Source organism: Brachypodium distachyon, chromosome 3 (genome assembly GCF_000005505.3).
Source record: "Brachypodium distachyon strain Bd21 chromosome 3, Brachypodium_distachyon_v3.0, whole genome shotgun sequence".
Taxonomy (NCBI): Eukaryota; Viridiplantae; Streptophyta; class Magnoliopsida; order Poales; family Poaceae; genus Brachypodium; species Brachypodium distachyon.
In genome coordinates, this window is record NC_016133.3 from 58,002,931 (window position 1) to 58,021,622 (window position 18,692).

General features: G+C 45.1%; 1 protein-coding gene and 1 long non-coding RNA gene across 2 annotated transcripts; one reads left to right on the forward strand and one right to left on the reverse strand.

Moving 5' to 3' along the window:
• Window positions 1-1,491: 1,491 nt before the first annotated feature.
• On the reverse strand, window positions 1,492-11,596 carry LOC112271501. Its single transcript, XR_002964586.1, has 2 exons — window positions 11,301-11,596; window positions 1,492-3,491 (listed from the first exon to the last, which is right to left on the reverse strand). It is a non-coding gene; the product is annotated as an uncharacterized LOC112271501 (long non-coding RNA).
• Window positions 4,271-10,831, forward strand: LOC100843577 (putative disease resistance RPP13-like protein 3). Its single transcript, XM_003573039.4, has 2 exons — window positions 4,271-5,436; window positions 8,398-10,831. Exons 1-2 carry the CDS (start codon window positions 4,634-4,636, stop codon window positions 10,424-10,426), a joined length of 2,832 nt encoding a protein of 943 aa, XP_003573087.1. The 5' UTR covers window positions 4,271-4,633; the 3' UTR covers window positions 10,427-10,831.
• Window positions 11,597-18,692: the final 7,096 nt, after the last annotated feature.

An 18,692-nucleotide genomic window follows, 5' to 3' on the forward strand; every position in this document is an offset into this window, starting at 1 on the left:
ACTGGTTGTGATAGCTCCCAGAGGCATTATGAAAGATTTGTAACATGAACTGGTTGTAATAGGTAGCATCATGACCGGTTCTTGGTTAGCCAGACCTGTTGCCTGGCGTTATATACAGCTGTTGAACCGGTACTCCAGTAGGGATGTAGTACTCTTACTACCAGCACTTTCATAAACGGTCCAGATGGGCCGGTTGTAAAAGGCCATTTCTATTGCAGGGGTTCTGAGGTAACTTTCCTGAAGGTGTCGAAAAATCTAAGATGCTGACTTGACGTTCGTGAGAGGCATGGGTAGATAAGTTCAAAGATGCCATCGCTTTGAAATTTGAATGCTTCAAAATAACTTTCATGAGGCATCGGAAAGGCAGATATGGCACGCTTCAAAGCAACTTTACCAAAGCATCGAAAAAGCAAAGATGCTATTGATCTGGACTCCTGGATGCTCCAATAAAATGGAATGCTCCGTCTCGAACACTCAAATAAAAGCAACATTTTTTTTTAGGAAACACGTTACAGACTCAGACGCTCACAAGTACGCACGCACACTCACCCCTGTGAACACACGCACGCACACCCTATTTCTATGAGCACCTCCGAGAGACTGGTCCGGCACATCATCTTAAGATTGACGAAATAACCACAGGCGTCTCGTAGTTGACGGGTACGTCAGTCCCACTGAAAGCACAACGCCGGTTAGTTCCCGGAATAAATCCAGGGAAATGCGAGCGCCCACGTCAAGTCGGAGACTTGAATCTGGATAGGCTGGTTCCACCACAAGAAACCAACCACCTGAGTTAGGCTCAGTTCGCATAAAAGCAACATTCTTACATTCAAGGGGCATCGAAAAAGCAAAGATTATGTTGGTTTGGACCCCGGACGCTTGAATAATCTGAAGAAATGTGCTACGACTTGACGTTCATGTTCACATAGATACCCGAAAAACCAAAGATGATGACCACTAAAAAAAGAGCAAAATGATGTCTTGGTGGATACTCATCGGATCGTCTAATTACTAATTGAGAAGTGGAAGGGGCATGGAAAGGAAAACAAAGATTCTGTCAATTTCGACACTCCAACGGTAGGTGTCAAAAAAGCAAAGATGCGTGGACAAACGCTCCGACCTAATGTGTGATTATTTGGGTGCGTTGGGAAAACAATGACGTGAAGAGCGTGGCACGGGGGAATTCATGCGGTGCCCTCTGTGCTACCAAACCATTATAAACCAATTAAAATATAGATAAAATATTAAGCCAATGTATTGCCTCATTATTGATGTTTCATATGCTTACATGCAAGAGACAAGCTGTATTGGAAACAACATGCACATGGTTTCATCTAGATGGAACCCTTCTCATATCTCCCTTCATTAATTCTTTGCCACATCATCAGAAAATGCTGACATGGCATTGCATTAATGACAATGAAACTCCTATGGAGAATGGCCTATAACTAGCACGACAAATTTTGAGCCCATTGTCATAGACACAATTCATACGGTAATTAGTTGATATTGTGATTCCTAAGAAAACAGCATTACGAAACCAATTTAATGGTTGTACCATTCTGTCTTCATATAACATGACGGTAATGGAAAACTATGGTTTTAACTTTCATGAGAGGTGCGGGTCTCGAGGAAAATTAAATTGCCGACGCTCCAAAGTAACTTACAGCACAATGGCATCGAAAAAGCAAAGATGCCACTCCTCGAAATGGGCATCGAAAAAGCAAAGATTCTGTTGGTCTGGACACCGGATGCTTGAATAATTTGAAGGAAATATATGCTCGGACTTGACGTTCATGGGAGTAGTTGCCATCGATAAGGACGCTTCAACTGTACGTTCATATGGATATCAGCTAAAAACAAAGATGATGACCGCTAAAAAAGGAGTAAATTCCAAGAAAATTTACCCCTAACTTTCAGTTTTGTGAATAAAATTACCCCATTTAATGGGATTTCTCTAATCTTACCCCATTTAGTGAAACTTCTACACTTTTTACCCCATCTAATTTTTGCCCATATTGAAATCAGGAAACGTGACTGTTGTGCAGAAATTGAAGTAAACATAGGCAGTACTAGCTAGCTATATACATGGGCAGTATAGCTGGCCGATCGATCGATCGGAAGTTAGCACGCAGGATTGCAGTCCAATCCATAGCTAGCCCGGTGGAACTCCCACGCTGGCCCGCAGAAGCATCCCTGATGATGACCTCTTGGTCCTCCGGCCTGAAGTTAGCCTGCTCAGCCCGCTGACACAGCTGAACAGCAGCTCCTCGCACGCCCACGTCATGATGCCCTCCGGCCTGGAGCCCTGGACGAGGCGTGGGAGACGACGGAGCCCTGGAGCCCTGAAGTGCCTGCGTCGGCGGCGGCGTCTCCATTTCTTCGGCGGCCGGCTCATGAAGAATACGTCTTTAATGTGGCACTCCACATGAGGCTGACGGCAAAGATTTCACTAAATGGGGTAAGATTAAGGAAATCCTGGTAAACGGGGTAATTTGTGTCACACAACTAAAATTAAGGGGTAAAAATGGAATTCACTCAAAAAATACAAAGATGATGTCTCTGTGGATACTCATCAGATCGTTCAATCAATTGAGAAGTGGGAGGGGTATGGGAAAAAAAATCAAAGATGATGACTACTCAAAAAAGAAAAGAAATGATGTCTTTGTGGATACTCATTCTGATCATCCAATCAATTAACAAGTGGGAGGGCATGGAAAAATAGAGCAAAGAGGGAGACCGCTCAAAGAAAAAGAAGCAAAGATAATGTCTTTGTGTGGATACTTATCAGATCGTTCAATCAATTAAGAACTGGCAGTGATGGACAAAAAAATGATGACCGCTCAAAATAAAGAAGCAAAGATGATGTCTTTGTGGTTACTCATTAGATCGTTCAATCAATTAAGAAGCGAGAGGGGCTTGAAAAAAAGCAAAGATGATGACCGCTAAAAAAAAGTAAAGATAATGTTGGATACTCATATCGTCCAATCAACTGAGAAGTTGGTAGGGCATGAAAAAAATAAAGATACTGTCAATGTGGACACTCGAACGGTGGGTGTTAAAAGCAAAGATGCTGGGAAGACTTTGACGTTGTCGTTGTGATTTCACATCGTGAGGAGTGTGGAACGGGGCAATTCACGTGGTGTCCTCTGTGCTACCAAACCATTTTAAGCTAATTAATGCATAGATAAAATAATAAGCCAATCCGATCCTTTCATAGTTCATATACAAGTCTCCTCACTTACCCCCAGTAAATTAAAAATGCTACCATTGTGGATCGATGTGTAGACCCAAATGCATCTTCAACAGCTAGCTATAGGTCTGTCTAACCAAGTGGTATTTTTTTGAACAATTAATGCATAGATAAAATAATAAGCCAATCCAGTCCTTTCATACTCACTGCTTACCCCTAGCAAATTAAAAATGTTACCATTGTGGATGCCCGGACCCAAAGGAATCTTCAACAGCTAGCTATAAGCCTTTGTAACCAGCTGTCAAAAAAAAATATAAGCCTTTGTAACCAAGTGTTTTTTTTCTGAACAATTAATGCATGGATCAAATAATAAGCCAATCCAGTCATGTCATAGTCTATCTATATACAAGTCTCCCACTTCCCTAGCAAATTAAAAACGCTACCATTGTGGATGCCTGGACCTCATCTTCAACAGCTAGCTATAAGCCTGTCTAACCAAATGTTTTGTTTCTTCTTCTGAACAACCTTCAAAAAGGGAAAATAGTTTCTACGGTTTACTATAGAAGAAAAGAGTTGAACCGATTTATGAGAGTATACGGGCCCAAAAAACTTACAAATACTAGTCAAATTGTTCTTCTCGGTTAAATTCATGATGTGAATAGTGCTATGCAATCATTGATTTACGCTAAGGCTGTGTACATAGTGTTATGTAATCATTGGTTTATGCTAGTCAAATTGTTTCTTCTCGGTTAAATTACAAAAAGTACAGATGGATAAAGCATAAAGTCATGGACCATCAAGCAAAAATTTGAGCTCAAGCAAGAACTTGTACAAGGAGAAAAAAGAAGAGAAATCAGCATCAAATAGTTGCACGTTATGACTAATTAAAATTCTTGCTTGAGCTCAAATTTTTGCATAATGACATATATTTGCATGCTCTATTCATTTATATATTTTTGTTGAAATTTTTCGTGTAACTTTTTAAAGTTTTTCCTGCACGAAAGCACCGGAGCTCCTAAAGGTGCGAAAGCCCCTGATATTCTCCCCCAATAATTTAGCACGGGTGTTAAATTCCCATCTTCACTCACAGCGTGAGCTAAACGCTAAAATCTGCCTGCTCTCTCTTCCCCCGGCTCTTTTCCCCAACCGCATCCCATTTTCCCTCCAAGTCGCCAACACACAGCACCAATCTAGGCCACCAAAAGATCTCCACCGGCCAAGCTTCCGCTTGCTGCTGCTGCTCCAAAGTCTCTCTTTCTCGTCATCTCCATTTCAAGATTGGCCACGACAAGCCAGCAGTAGGGACCGGGGAGGCATCCAAGGCGGAGCTTAGCTATTATCTGGCGGGCGCTCCGCGGCGTTGACGCCGGCGAGCGACTCAGACGGCGCTAGCTTCGTCCATCGCTTCATCGACTCCACCACTTGTCGTCCATTCCCAAAATGACTGCAGGAGGAGAGGTGATTCAAGCAGTGACCTTCGCCAACTCTGTGCTTAGCAAGGTGGCTGATGTGATCATGAGAGACAAGTCCATGAAAGGTGCAGTCAAAAGAGGCCTCGGTACCATCAAGCTGGAGATGAAAATGGTGATCACCGAAATCAAGTTGAATGAGGAGAACAACCAAGGGACGACACATGAGAGCAAGATTGTGCTGCTGAAGGAGTTGGCTTATGATATCGAGGACTTCATAGATCGTACATGGGTTCCGCGTAAATCTAGCATTCTCCTCTCGGCACTTGGCCTGGACCCCCGACTTGAAATAGTGCAAAAAATCGAGTATTTCAAGGACAGTATCCAGAAAGTACGGACCTGGCAACCTGAAGCCGGATCCAGCAATGGCGAAGACAGCGCTGCAACAAGGTCGTCCTGCCCTTCAGCCACACCTCCTAATCCTTATAGCCAAGATCTAGATCATGAGGATACCTTCAGGAGCATCTGCAGACACAGATGTGAGCTGGGAATGTTGCTGTCAGCAGCCGAAGATAAAGAGCTGAAGGTGATCTCCATCGTCGGTTGCCGTGGCGTGGGGAAGACTAGTCTAGCAAGAGCAGTCTACGACGACTGTCGTGCCGAATATGATTGTGTTGCTTGGGTGGTGGCATCTGAGTGCCACGATCTGGAGGACCTTCGGACGAAGCTTCTCAACGAGGCACAAAAGACGGCTAAGCCTACATCTACAGCTCCACAAGGGAGCATCTCCGATACTGAGCAAACAAGCCTTCGCAATTTCTTGAGTGACAAAAGGTCTCTCTCTCTCTCCCTCTCTCTCTCTCTAAGTTTTTGGATTGAAATTTCTTTTTTCTGAGGGAGACTTGAACTGTAAACTTGAAAACAACTCTTGACAGGAGAAATTTACTTTTCAACTCAATGAACTTAAACTTCAACAGAAAGTTTTCCAGCTTGAAACATGTCCTTTCGGAAATTTGCAAATTGAAAAATCTATTAAATATAAAAGGATATGTCGACCTTTCACCATGGTGGCTACAGAATAGAGAAATATGCTAGAATTTCTCTAATAAATATGAAAGAATAGAGTTCACTTGCGGTTGCTAAACTATGCCTGAAGTCTTGTCCCGATCTCTAAACTCTCGAGTTTACAATCTGGATCCCCCAATATATATTTAAGTGATTTACCTAGGGTCCATAACTTTCCACCTAGCCTCCTCGAACAGGAATATATGACATCGGAGACCTATATCTGTAAACTTAAATTTGAGGAACTAGGATGAGACTTTCGAAGTAGTTTGGGACCATGGGTGCATTCTAGTAAAAGAGAAAAATCTAGCCTAAGATCCTCTTCACATAATCTCCAAAGACATCCTGCTTTTAGTCTCTCCCCCTCTGCATCACATAGATATGTCCTTTAAATCATGTAGCCCAATTGCTCCCTCCCGTGGCACACATAACACTGCCTCAACTTCCTCAAGTAGCATCGCACCTTATGCAACATTTGTTGGAAACTAATCTCTAAACAGAATATTGCTATCTCTAAACTATACATGTATCTAATTCTCTCTCACATAAAACACTATAGTTGTTTTCTCTATAAATTTCTGTCTCTTAATCCCATCTATTAAGCTGCATGAACGTACCAATTCAATCCCAAAGTTTAAGCTAATGGTGAAAGATGGACAATTCACTTATACTTCAATACTCTCTCTCTCTCACGTGTAGGCTCCCTCAGGTTTTAAAGTGAAAATAGGAGTAGCCTACAATTATTTTATTTTATTCGAATCTGAGCTCGAGGCCTCTGCCTCTGATATCACATTAAGTTGCATGCATTGGCCAGTTCAACCCAAAAGTTTAACGACAACATATCATATTTGTTGGAAGCCAATCTCATAAATTTGATGAAATATCAGTGTCAGCGATACGTGGAATAGGGTCCCCTGCGGAACTTGACGCCGCGTCACCAAAGACGTGGCGAGTCAAGGGCATGTGCACGAGCGCCTGCCCTGAGCACTGGATTGCCGTCTTGACAAGGGGAGCCCTGCCGGTGGTCGCCCCCCGAGCACCGGAAGGAATGTGGCTCACACTCGGGGCGCCAAGTGTCGTTCCCAGGCACAGGAAGGATAAAAGGGCCAAGGGTAGGTGCTCGGGCCTCCACCACAAAGCTCTCGGGCGATGGGGTGTCAACTGCCACCACCAGCGGGTGGTCGGGATCTCGTAGCCCAGGTTCGTCTTCGTCGACACCTTTTTCTCGCTCTTGGGCATGCGCTTGGCAGCGTCTGACCTCGGCTCCTTGGGGTCCCTAACTGGCGGCGCCTGGGAGCTCCCTTGCCTGGAGCCGCTGCCTAAAGCTAGGCTGTCGCCGTTGCATGTCGGGTGCGCGGCGGTGATGGCGACGAGGAAGGGGGGAGGGGTTTCACGTCACCTTGCCCTTCGGATCTACGTGGTCCTCACTAATGGAGTGGGTTCCTGAAGCCATCGCAGCGGGCCCTCATGGGCATCGCTGGCTCCCGGGTTGTCACCGCACCCATCGCCCTAGCCGCGTCCGTCGGTCTGACCCCCCTGGAGTCGAACTCAAGGAGGGTCGACGGATCGCGTTGCACTGTGGATTCTGCAGAGCACAAGACCCGGGCTGAGCAGCTCGGCAGCGGCTCACCTGGGCTGAGGTTCCTTGCTAGACCGACGTGCGTCCGGCCGATGTCTACGTCGCTGGTTTACATCCAGGCGGCGCCCCCTCTCCCGCAGCAGTGCCAGCCATCGTCGCCGAAAGACCAGCGTCTTACAGCTACGCGACCATCCTCGCACTAGCCTCAGCTGGTTGATGCCTTCCAGCAGCAGCTCCCACTCCCGTCCAGTGGGGTATTACACCTAGAAGGTGGCCCGGACCTGGGTAAACTCATCGTCTTACCTCCCGTTTGCGAGTTCACGTAGCTTTTGAACGATTAGCCCCCGGTCGAATTCCAAGGGGATCCATCCGGATCACCTTTGCCGGTGCTTGTTCTCCGACAATCAGTTCTCACAAACTATATCGAGTATTCTCTCCCATGAATCAGTAAAGTTTTAGAAACAAGAGAATGGCTTATATTTTTCATAGTATTTTATTATAACCATATATATTAATAGTTTGAGATTTAAATAATATGTTTAATAGTAGACATTAGAATTGGGTAACTCTGTTTGCGCTTTTATTCAGAACCAAATTGTGTAGTAAAATGACATATACTGAAGTATGGCCACGCAATTGTGCAAGATATATATTTGGCTATTTTAATTAAAATAAAATATGAAAATAATATTTGATGTGCAATTCAAAATTTTCAACTTGTGATTAGGCAACAGCTGTATGAGGAGTGTCAGCAGATTAGTCTTTTTCTTCCGCTGGTATGACGATCATTATATGTTTCTGCAAGCATGGTTTCTCCTGGGTTGGGGGGTGGTGTTTTTAAGTAAACATCTATTTCTGCAAATGATACTATGATGCACAGATGGATGCGTGGTTTGTGTTAAGTTTTAGTTTCCGATTAAATCTACCATGACTATTTCATATAAGAGGATTTTAATTGTCCTTAGAAAGGTACCAAGTTTGATACCTAGATATTAAAATTAATTTAGCACTATCTAGAGGTACCAATTTTGGTTCCCTTTATGCTGAAAGTAGTGGTGCCTCTAGGTACCTTCTTCATCAGGTTTTTCCTGATTAAATAAAGAAAATGGTTGTTTCTAAGAGTTATGTTTACGTTGTGCTTTGTGAACCAGGTACTTTGTTGTTATTGACGATGTGGACCGTCTAGAAGTGTGTCAGGCTATAAAACTTGAATTCCCTAAAGATGGCCACAGTAGCAGAATAATTGTGACCACAAGCATTCACTCCATTGCGGCTGAATGCAGCTCGGGCAGTCATGTGTATACAATGCAATGTTTGGACAAATATGAGTCAGAAGAAGTATTCTGGGAATCGGTTGGTCAAGAGAATCAGACGCCTGCCCTACGGCGGGCTTCAGAAGGCATCATCACGAAATGTGGAGGCTTACCTCTGGCGCTGATCAGCGTAGCCAATTATTTGCGTCGGCGAGGACGAACCGAGAACCGCGTGGCAGGAGGACTCACAACAGAGCACTGCAAAAGTACTGCCTGCACGCTCGGAGACAAGATATTAAAAGGTCAGGATGAGTTCATGGAAATCAATAGAGCTCTTCTCCAGTGCTACAACAACCTTCCAGACCATTCCCACCAGAGCTGTTTGCTTTATGCCAGCGTGTTCCCCAGAGGCCGCCCAATTAAAAGCAAGGTTCTGCTTAGAAGATGGATGAGTGAAGAGTTCGCTGCACATGGCACCGTCACTGATGAAGAAGGTGTCAAAAGTTGTTTAGAGGCCTTCATTGAGAGGTGTATCGTTGAACCAGTAGAGATAAAAAATGCTAGGGTAGCCAGGTGCAGGGTTCACAGCATAATGCTCGAGTTCATCATCCACAAGGCCGTCTCAAAGAAATTTGTTGCTCTGGTTGACAAGGATGAGCTTCTGTCCAACAATAATACTATCACCAATGTTCGTGTCCGCCGACTCTCTGTTCAGGATAGCACCAGGGAAGGAGTCCATGATGCTGTGTGTACTGCGAGGGGTATTGACTTATCTGTTATGAGGTCACTAACAATCTTCGGAAGCCCTCTTCTTAAGCTCCAAGACTGCGAGTTACTGCGAGTTCTGGATCTTGAAGGTTGCAAAGGGGTAAACAATGATACTGTTCTCATAGCCATATGCAAGCAGCGGTTTCTCAAGTATCTCAGCCTGAGGGGCACTGATGTTGACCATCTTCACCAAAAAATACAGCGCCTAGTGCATTTGGAAACACTGGATATTCGAGACACATCGGTGGAAGTTGTGCCCATTGAGGTCATCAGGCTACCACTGTTAGCTCACCTGTTTGGCCGGTTTGAGCTACCCCATGGAATCACCGAGGAAATATCAAAGCAAAGCAAATTGCAGACTCTGGCTGGAGTCATGGTTACCGAGGGAGACAAAAGTTTTGAAAACATTATACTTCATGCCGGAAAACTGAGGAAGGTTAAGATCTGTCAAGCAACATCATATTCCTCCAACAGCCGCAATAGACGGATGAATCCACGTAGCAATTCGCCGCTTAAGGAGCGGTTCACCGGTAGCAAAGCTCTCCAGATTTTATCAATTGATTCAAGTGACTTGTCTAAGGAGTTCATAAGTTTCCTAAAGGCTCCCTGTGCAATTACATCTATCAAACTACGGGGCCAGCTGGACAGATTACCTGCTACTCCTACCTTAAGGGAGCTGTCCGATCTAAATAGGCTGCTGCTTATCTCAACTGGTTTGAGCATTGAAGACTTATCTGCACTGCAAAGCTTACCTTGCTTGGAATATCTCAAGCTAGCAGAAGATGAGCATGGGTTTCGGGGCAGCAGCTTCGTTGTGCAGAGTGGTGGATTCCCAAGCCTGAGGCGACTGTGCTTCGAGGCCCCAAGGCTCCCACAAGTGCAAATCGAACAAGGATCCATGAAGTCTCTCACCATACTTGACCTACTTTGCCCAGATCCAGTTATTCCAGAGCCTCGTTTGGGAAGAAATTGCTGTTTCCTTCAGCTGGAAACCAGGCTTGGCGTGGCAGGCGTATCGTATCTTGAGAATCTCAAGGAGGTGATCCTCCACCACTCTATGCGGGAGTCAGAAGTGCAAGCTTGGAAAGAGGAAGCGATTAGGCACAACAAGAAGCCATCTGTGAAGAGGCAACCACAACCAACCATCCATGAGGCATAACCATGAATACGTGTTTGTCACCTTAATTTACCTACCTTTTAATCTCGTTTGTTCAGTTCAAAGTCACCTGTAAAATGTTGAACTTAACCCTGTCGCCTGTGTTTTCAGTTAGCTGTTTAGCTGTAGTTTTCTTCAGTTAAGAATTGAATAAGCAGGTCTGTGCCATGAGCTTGTTCAGGCATGGATCAAGTTAGCTTTCTGTTAGTTGTTAGCGGCCACAACTGTAACCGTGGGATGGCACGATGTAGCGCAGGGGTGGCCGCGTTGTTGAGGCTATTACCTCTGCCGGCAGTGTAGCGCAGGGGTGGCCGCGTTGTTGAGGCTATTACCTCTGCCGGCAGTGTATGAATTTATTTGATGCAATCTACAGCCCAACTAAACCTATAGCCATGCAATTCTATATAATCAAATATCTCAAACGAAATTTATACGCCCACCCAATAGGTATATGTTCAAGAAGCACTGAACCGAAATAGAACATCTCTCATCTTTTGCATAAGTGTATTGCATCTCCATAACTCTATTGTAATTTGTAAAGATGCCAGTTATGCTAGTACAAACTGGCCATTTTTTCAAGTCGAATGCAACCAGTGTATGAATTTATTTGATGCAATCGACAGCACAACTAAACCTATAACCATGCAATTCTATAATCAAATATCTCAAACGAGCACCAAGAATTGTCGTATAATACTAACTATGCCAGATTTGGGTAACTGGTTCTCGTTAAACCAAACAGGTAAGCAAGAGACCGTGTATTACTTACGACCACGCGAATCACTTGGTTAAGTGTCAAAAACAGCCAATTCAGAAGTAAGCCAATGATCAAATACGATAGTCTGCAGTCGAATTAGCAGTAGTTTAAACATCTCACCTGGAGGTAGCAGCTTTCTCCCCTCATTGGAGCGGCGATCTATCACGCCGAGCGCCTCACGCGCCTCCTCGGGCTCGGCGGCTCTGCGGTTGAGGGTACCGAGGATTCCCCGCCGCCTCCATCGCCGCCAGAGCTAGGGTTTGCTCGGCGGCGGGGCTTCGCAAGCGGATTCGGGGGAGCAGAATCCTCTTCGCCGTCGGACCCTGCCTCCTCTAGTGATGACCCGCCGGAGTCGCTCAGCTCGGCGCCGGCACCGGGCTCGTCGTCCTCGGCGGAGGAGTATCTTTTTTTCTTTTTGAGAATCTAGAAGCGCCAAGTTCATCTAGTAATCCGCGCGAATCCTGTCTTACTGGGCTATGGGCTGCCATTTCGCGATGAAACATTGCCAATTCATTGAGCTTTGGTACTCTCGCTTTCCTTTTCGTGATACAGGTTTCTCATACTTCCAACAGAAAAATGAGCCCATAACTTCGATCCTTTCTGTTAAGGCCCATCCATACTTTTGTCTAGTATGCACAGATGTCGTCAGCTACCACAAGTCCACAACTAATCCGCTCAACATGAGAAGAAAAAACTCCTCTCAAAAAAAAAAAAAAGAGAAGAAAAAAAATTCGACGCAATGCACCGTACGAACCAGGAAGTGAAAGAAAAATGCACTCCAACAAAGACATGCACGTTCATAGGCTTCCTTGCACACTTTTAAATCCCTGCTATCTTCCTTGCCAGCCCGACACCTGAGTTTCTTACACGAGTCACCATCGCCTAGCTATTTTTCCAGTACTTATATACATAAACCAGTAACTAATTGCACACATTTTCCTCTCGCCCATTTCGGTTGCTAACTAACCTAACCCAGGGGATATAATAAGAGATTTCAAAGAAAACCACGCAACCGATCACTGATCATTGGGCACTTGGGTAGTATATACGCAGAGATGTCAATTTCACATGCGGCGCCAGGTCGGATCGGACAGTTGACCCACTGATCACTGCACGAGCTCTCTCTCGGCGCCGAGAAGGACAAGGATCAGTGATGTCGAGCTGCACGGTCAGCTCCGTGATGCCACACGCGATTTCCATCGCTCATCACCTCGATCTTATTCTCTACCGGGGCGTCGATCATTATCATATCGGCTTCTACTGCTTAATTCGCATATGGAGTGCACGAGCTTTTTTAATTTATATAAGGGGCCAATCGTCTGCCCATTTCCAGATCTTATAGATCCCCGTGTTGTATATATATGTGATCGGTGTCTTCTGCTATATGTGTACTTTCTTACATGATGTCGCTTTCGTCCTTGATGGTGGAAGCCCGTGAATTAAAAGGACCTGTGAATATGTATATGAGGTATATATATTGAAATGATGCGACAACCTTCACTCTGAAAGTGGCGAACACACGCAGCAGAGACGGTTTAACCACCACGGGATCGAGAGACCACCACATCGACCGTTGTTTTACTGGAGTAGTATATATACGAGGCTGGATTTAGTTTGAGATGTTTAGCAGGTGGCCAGTGCCAATCAGGTCTTAATAAGTCTTAACTAGTCTCTTAGAACAAATCATGGAGGGGGATAATTAAGAACCTGCCTAGTTATTTCGCTGTCGTCGTTCGTCGCGGCTTTGTTCTTCATAAAACGTAATCTTTGCTTGCTCTGCCCGATCGATCGATTAGACATTTTGGCGGTTTTTGATTATCTGTATGGCAATTGATTTTGACAGCAGACCCATGCAACTTTGTCGTGTCCCTAGCTTGCTCGTCTTGTCACTTTGTGCTCTGTATATATTCCTGTGAATTTTTGTCCACTTCTGTACACAAACAAATACGCAAATTGCTAGTATCGTTTTTCTTCTTTCGCAGCTTGTACGGTTAAATGGTTAATGATTAATTGCCATTAGATTAGCAGACCAAGTACTGTCGCAGAGTACGTTATGTGTAACATATCCATTTAAGCTCTCATCTGACCATATAATCATTTAAGAAAGAACCAGAATACTGTGAATATATACAAACAGGTTGCAGTGTGTTTGATAGAAACATTTCCCGTTTCTGTCCTTCCACACCTTCCATGCGACGAGCATTGACTGTCCTAGCATATCAAACCTGCTGCTAGCTCCTCGTGTTCTGCTGAAACCTGCTTCTGGAATTCATCCACCAACAACCTTAATTCAAACCGAACACCGACCGGAGGTTGCAAATGCTCGTGGTATAGTACTTGATCAAGATACTGCACATGCCAGCTTCCCAGGGAATTAATTCATCAAGGCATCAGCTGCCGTACGCTGTTCCAATGTTCCATATATTCCAGTTGCCAACTAACATGCGTTATTCAGTATTCACACGTTATAATCGTAGGGTTTTTTTGTGTGTGTGTGTGTGTGTGTGGGGGGGGGGGGGGGGTGGGAAATAAAGTGAGAATTATAAAGAGGGTAAGTAAACAACCAGTAGTAGTACTTTCATATGACCTGTCCACTGCACAGACATGATCGTGATCGACAGAAAATGCTTTTTAAATACCCCCATATCTATACCGATGTACTCCCTTTCTTGTCTCAAATTTGCTTAAAAATAGATGTATCTATTCCTAAAAAGTGTCAAGATACATGTAAGATTTCGACAAGAATTATGGAACGGAGGGAGTATTAAATTGGAGTTGGTGGTGCTGGTACGGTCGCTATCGTAGGTTAAGTTCGTTAAAATTACAACCAATATGTCACTGCCCGTTATTTTCTTTTCCTCCAGTTTTTTTTCAAGATTTCTCCTACTCCGTCTTACAACCGACGCCACCACACCCGCATGCCGACCTCGACGGCGCCATGAGTTGCCTACACAGAAAATGAAAATAAATAGTTTGTGATTTTGTTGACCTGTAGCAACACGCGGGCACACCTGCTAGTATATACTCTCTACATTTCACAAAGATTCGCGTATTTTGTTTCATTAAGACAAACCTTTGACCAAAAATTACTTTATTAATATGTAAGTTATATGACACAAAACCATGATCATTAGTAAGAACTTTTAAAGACGAATCCATTGATATAAATTTCATGTATGAAAAAACACATATCAATAGAGTTTTTATTGGTCAAAGTCTTGTCTTAACGAAACAAAATACGAAATGGAGGGAGTATACTATATAATCCACGAGATGACCTGACCTTAATTACGTACCACCAAATTGGCCTGTTCCGGTCGGTGTGTCGAGACAATTACTAAGCGGCGGGGAATAATAGTTGCCAGACCTGTTTTTTTTTTTTACAGTACTCAAGTTCAATACATGCATGCATGAGTAATCAGAATTAATCAAGCACGCACTTAGATGGATAAATTTCCTCTATACATGCATGGAGGCATGCACATGCTAAGCCAGGGCCCCTATGGCGAAGCAACACGTATCCGCATTGATCATGTGCAACCAGACGCTGGCAGCGCGGCACCTGTCCCTCCCGCGCGCATAAACAAATCAGCCAGACGTGCAGCCGGATAGGATGATGATCGTGCACACGACGGATGGATCGATCGCATTGGAGATATATAGGCTGCAGATCATGCGTGCATTATATATGCATGCAGCGGGACGATCGAGTACTACACTAGCTAGTCAACAGGATTAGGATTGTTATTACGAGCATTTTTCCGGTACATCGTGCACGCACTCTTCTGGAAGGTAATAACGAGATGATGCCAAGAATCCCATGCAGCATATATATCATTGATCAGCCCTGGCCGTCGCACCGTCAGGGCGTCACGTGTCTAACCGATGATCCCTGGGGTTCGGTAGTCGATGTGATCCGTCCGTCGATCGCTCGATGTCGGCCATGGGAATTAAAGCACTCCGGCTATAGCTCTAGCTGCAGGCTGAAGCCATGTCGACACGTCCGAGTATCTGACGCCGCACACGGCCGGCCCCTACTAGCTGCTGCTATGGCTGCGCTTAGCCAGGTCTAGACGTACCGCGGCCGGCCGGGCGGCACGCCAAATCCGCACAGTGCACTTCTCGTCAAGCTAGCTCAAATTAACGCATGTTAAGACCTTTCTTCAGCCGTATAGTTCGAAAGCTTGCTTTGCTTGCAAAAAAGCAATGAAATTAAAGAATTGAACCAACATGTCGTCTAGATCCGTTCTACTGGCTAGCTACTTTTTCTCACTCTACTACTCTTGTATATGCAAGGTTTGATCTATGCTACGCTGCTGCATGTACAGTGTGCCTATAGTTAGCTACAATGGATATAACTTATGAAATTGTGCTGCATGGACCGGCCGAGCGAGAGCGAGCCTCTTTGCCTTTGGTCTTGGGCATGCACGCGATGCTTTAATTTGGAGAAGCTACAGATCGTACGTGAAGCCGGCAAAGCAGACAAGGCTTCACGGCACGGCACGGCACGCGCGCGCATGCAGGTGGACGGGTCGATCGATAAAAAAGACATGGATGGCATGCATGAGCAGTTGTTCTTCTCCAAACACCTGGCCGTCTATGCAGATTAGGTCCATGATTGGCACCAGGCATTAGATTCTCGGGAGTTGTGCTTGCATTTGCATGCATTCCTGAGACCTCAAGGTAGTAGCTGCTACCTCTGGATTCATCCACTGATGGACCAGACCCAACACAACAACAACTGAGTACTCCACCAATAATGAGGGCTTAGGGTTAGTTATTTTATACGAGATCGAGCTTAGGCACCCACCAATCATGAGCCAAAACACAGTGGACTTGGCGCCTTTCCACATAGGAAAGGAGGAAATTTTAGTGTGTCCCGGGCGGGGGGGGGGGGGCACTCCTGTGAAATGTCAAAGCGTGCCACATTATTAGTAGACCTTAGCCTGCAGGCGGTGCTGCAGGAAAAGGCACCGGGCCTTTGGTGGATTCCAACTCCCTTCTCAACCATCAGATTCCTTTACACATAATTTGTGCCTCGATCGCCAGTCACCCCCTGCTTCCTTTTTGATCTACCTAAAAAAGGCACATTAGTAGTAGGAGACTAGGACTAGGGCAGTATCTCTCAAACAGAAAATTGCTCCTTTCTCCCTCTCCTCTTGTATCTGATCTTTTGCCCCTCTTCTCTTCAACCAACAATCTCACTAACAACTTTGTACTACTCCATATATGGCCTCTTTTATGATCAAATTAATTCCATATGTTGTATGTACATACTCCAACTCGCCTTGCAAACTCAAGCCACACTGCACTGGTACACGTTGTAGCAGTAGGCGACAACACTGATGCGTGTAAATCATATATACTCCTGCTACGTACTGCCTACTGCTACTAGTGTGATGATCGAGCATGCATGAAGACATGGACAGTTGGACTAGCTAGATTGTTTAGGCCATTAGGTGAATAGCTGATACCGGATAGATCTCTCCACCTGGGAGCCATGTGGGCTCTGTGGGGGTCCGGCTCGCCAATGTCGCTTGATTCAAGGGCAGCCAGCTTTCTCCGAGGCCTTTGGGGGTAAAATATATTTCCACGCAAAGGCAAAGCTGCTTGGATCTCTATAAACTAGCATTATTTCCCTGCACCCTATAATGGTTGCATCGCGTATTCTATTGCATGCTTTGCGTCCATATCCTCTTTTAACCTCTTCTTTGATCGCGGGACTGGGGTTAATTGGGGGATCTCAATGCCAGATTAGGAGGCAATAATTTATGGTTAGCTCACTGTGTCAGTGTGTGGAGTGCCCGGTTTGATATTGCCATGTTGGCTTGGGTTATCGTGTAGGAACATAGGAAACAATGCGCGCATGCAGTTAGCTGTATAGCTTGTGGCCAATGGCCAGTTGGGTGGATGACTGTAACTGTATCGTCGTGTGCAGGCCGGGAACCTGAGATTAGTCGTTTCTTGGACTTGTTCTCTTTATTCCCAGTACTAGTTTTTAGCTAGCTCCACCCAGAAAATAGCTAATCAGACTAGCCCCTTTTTTGTTATAGATTGCAGGTAACCGGGAGAGATAAGATCGTGACAGCCCTTTCAGCTAGAAAAATGGAGTAAGATGACAGTGCGGTAACAATGATTTGGCCATATATATGAATGTATGATGCGCCGAAAACGCCACATGCCTATGTGTGTCCCCATCGCCGTTGCAATGCAACAGCTCGCCTCGCTGTCGTTGGCTCGTTGCTGCAGCTTACTAGCAGCAAGCAAACACACCTGAAACTGGGCCGAGCGAAAGGGGATTGGTTATTGGTTGCTGGGGGCATCCCAATTAAAGGCAAGAGAAGACATAAAGTACGACTGATGAGGCCTCTCTGAACCACTTTTCTTCCAAGGGGTCCACTCTAAGCTCTACCTCGAGCTGCTGGCCGGCTGCGACCAACACAACAGAGACTGCAGATCCAGGATGGTGGGTTTCTGCAGCACCATTGGAGGATGCGTGCTTCCGGCCAGTTGTATATAGTGAACTTAATGCTGGCTAATTGATATACTCAGTACTGATCTGATCATTTATGTAGTATCCAATTCAAAGTCTTTCGGTTGTTGGTGGATGTTTCTAGTATCAGATCGATGTGGCACTGAACTTCCTTTTTAAAACACTAGTAGAAGATGCAGTGCCTCTGACGGCCAACCATAAATTGCATCAGAATATGCAACTACTGTTGGCCTGGCTCCAGCAGTTTGCTGTATGCATATTGTACAGTCACTCATATAGTCATATGACTCATATAGTATATGCTATGCATGCAGAACAAACATGTAAAGTAAAGAACCTGCCACTAATAATATCAGTCCACAGTAGGCGCATTATTGTGTGTGTGATTGGCGATGCTTCCATTTGCAGCAGCATTTACTCCTTCGGTGTCATAGGAAACCTACCTTGTGGGGGGGCAGTAAAAAAAAGAAGATAGTGGCATACTGATGGATGCCTGTCAGTAAGACAACCAATGATAATCGGTGGCCCCCAACAGTCAACTCTCTTGGCTTGCATCCATATGATTTCTGATGGAAAGGTGAACATTTTAAGTAGTAGTACTGGCTTTTTTCAGCACTGGAACGTGAGCTAGTGCTCTGGAAATGTACTAGCTACGGCCAAGCCATGCGACCACATGAGAATATGCATCGAATCATTGTGAGGAATCATCTGGACAGGCGGGTAGCTAGAGGGAAAAGAAGGCTCTCACTTAATGTGCTAGCTAGCTGCATCTACCGGCTGATTGCATTAATAATTGGGCTACTAATGAGTCATCTATGGGGGGTGTTGCGGCCTAATCAAGGCCACGAGCTGCAAAGATTGTTAATTAGGATGCGCTTAATCCCGTGCCACTTTACCAGCAAATCCGATCACGGCAAGAACTTAACCCTGAATATTCAAAAAAGATGCACCCAGCAGCAAGTTATAGCAGTTAGGACCACTACAGCTAGTGTGGTTGGATGAGCCGGAGCCGGCAGGAG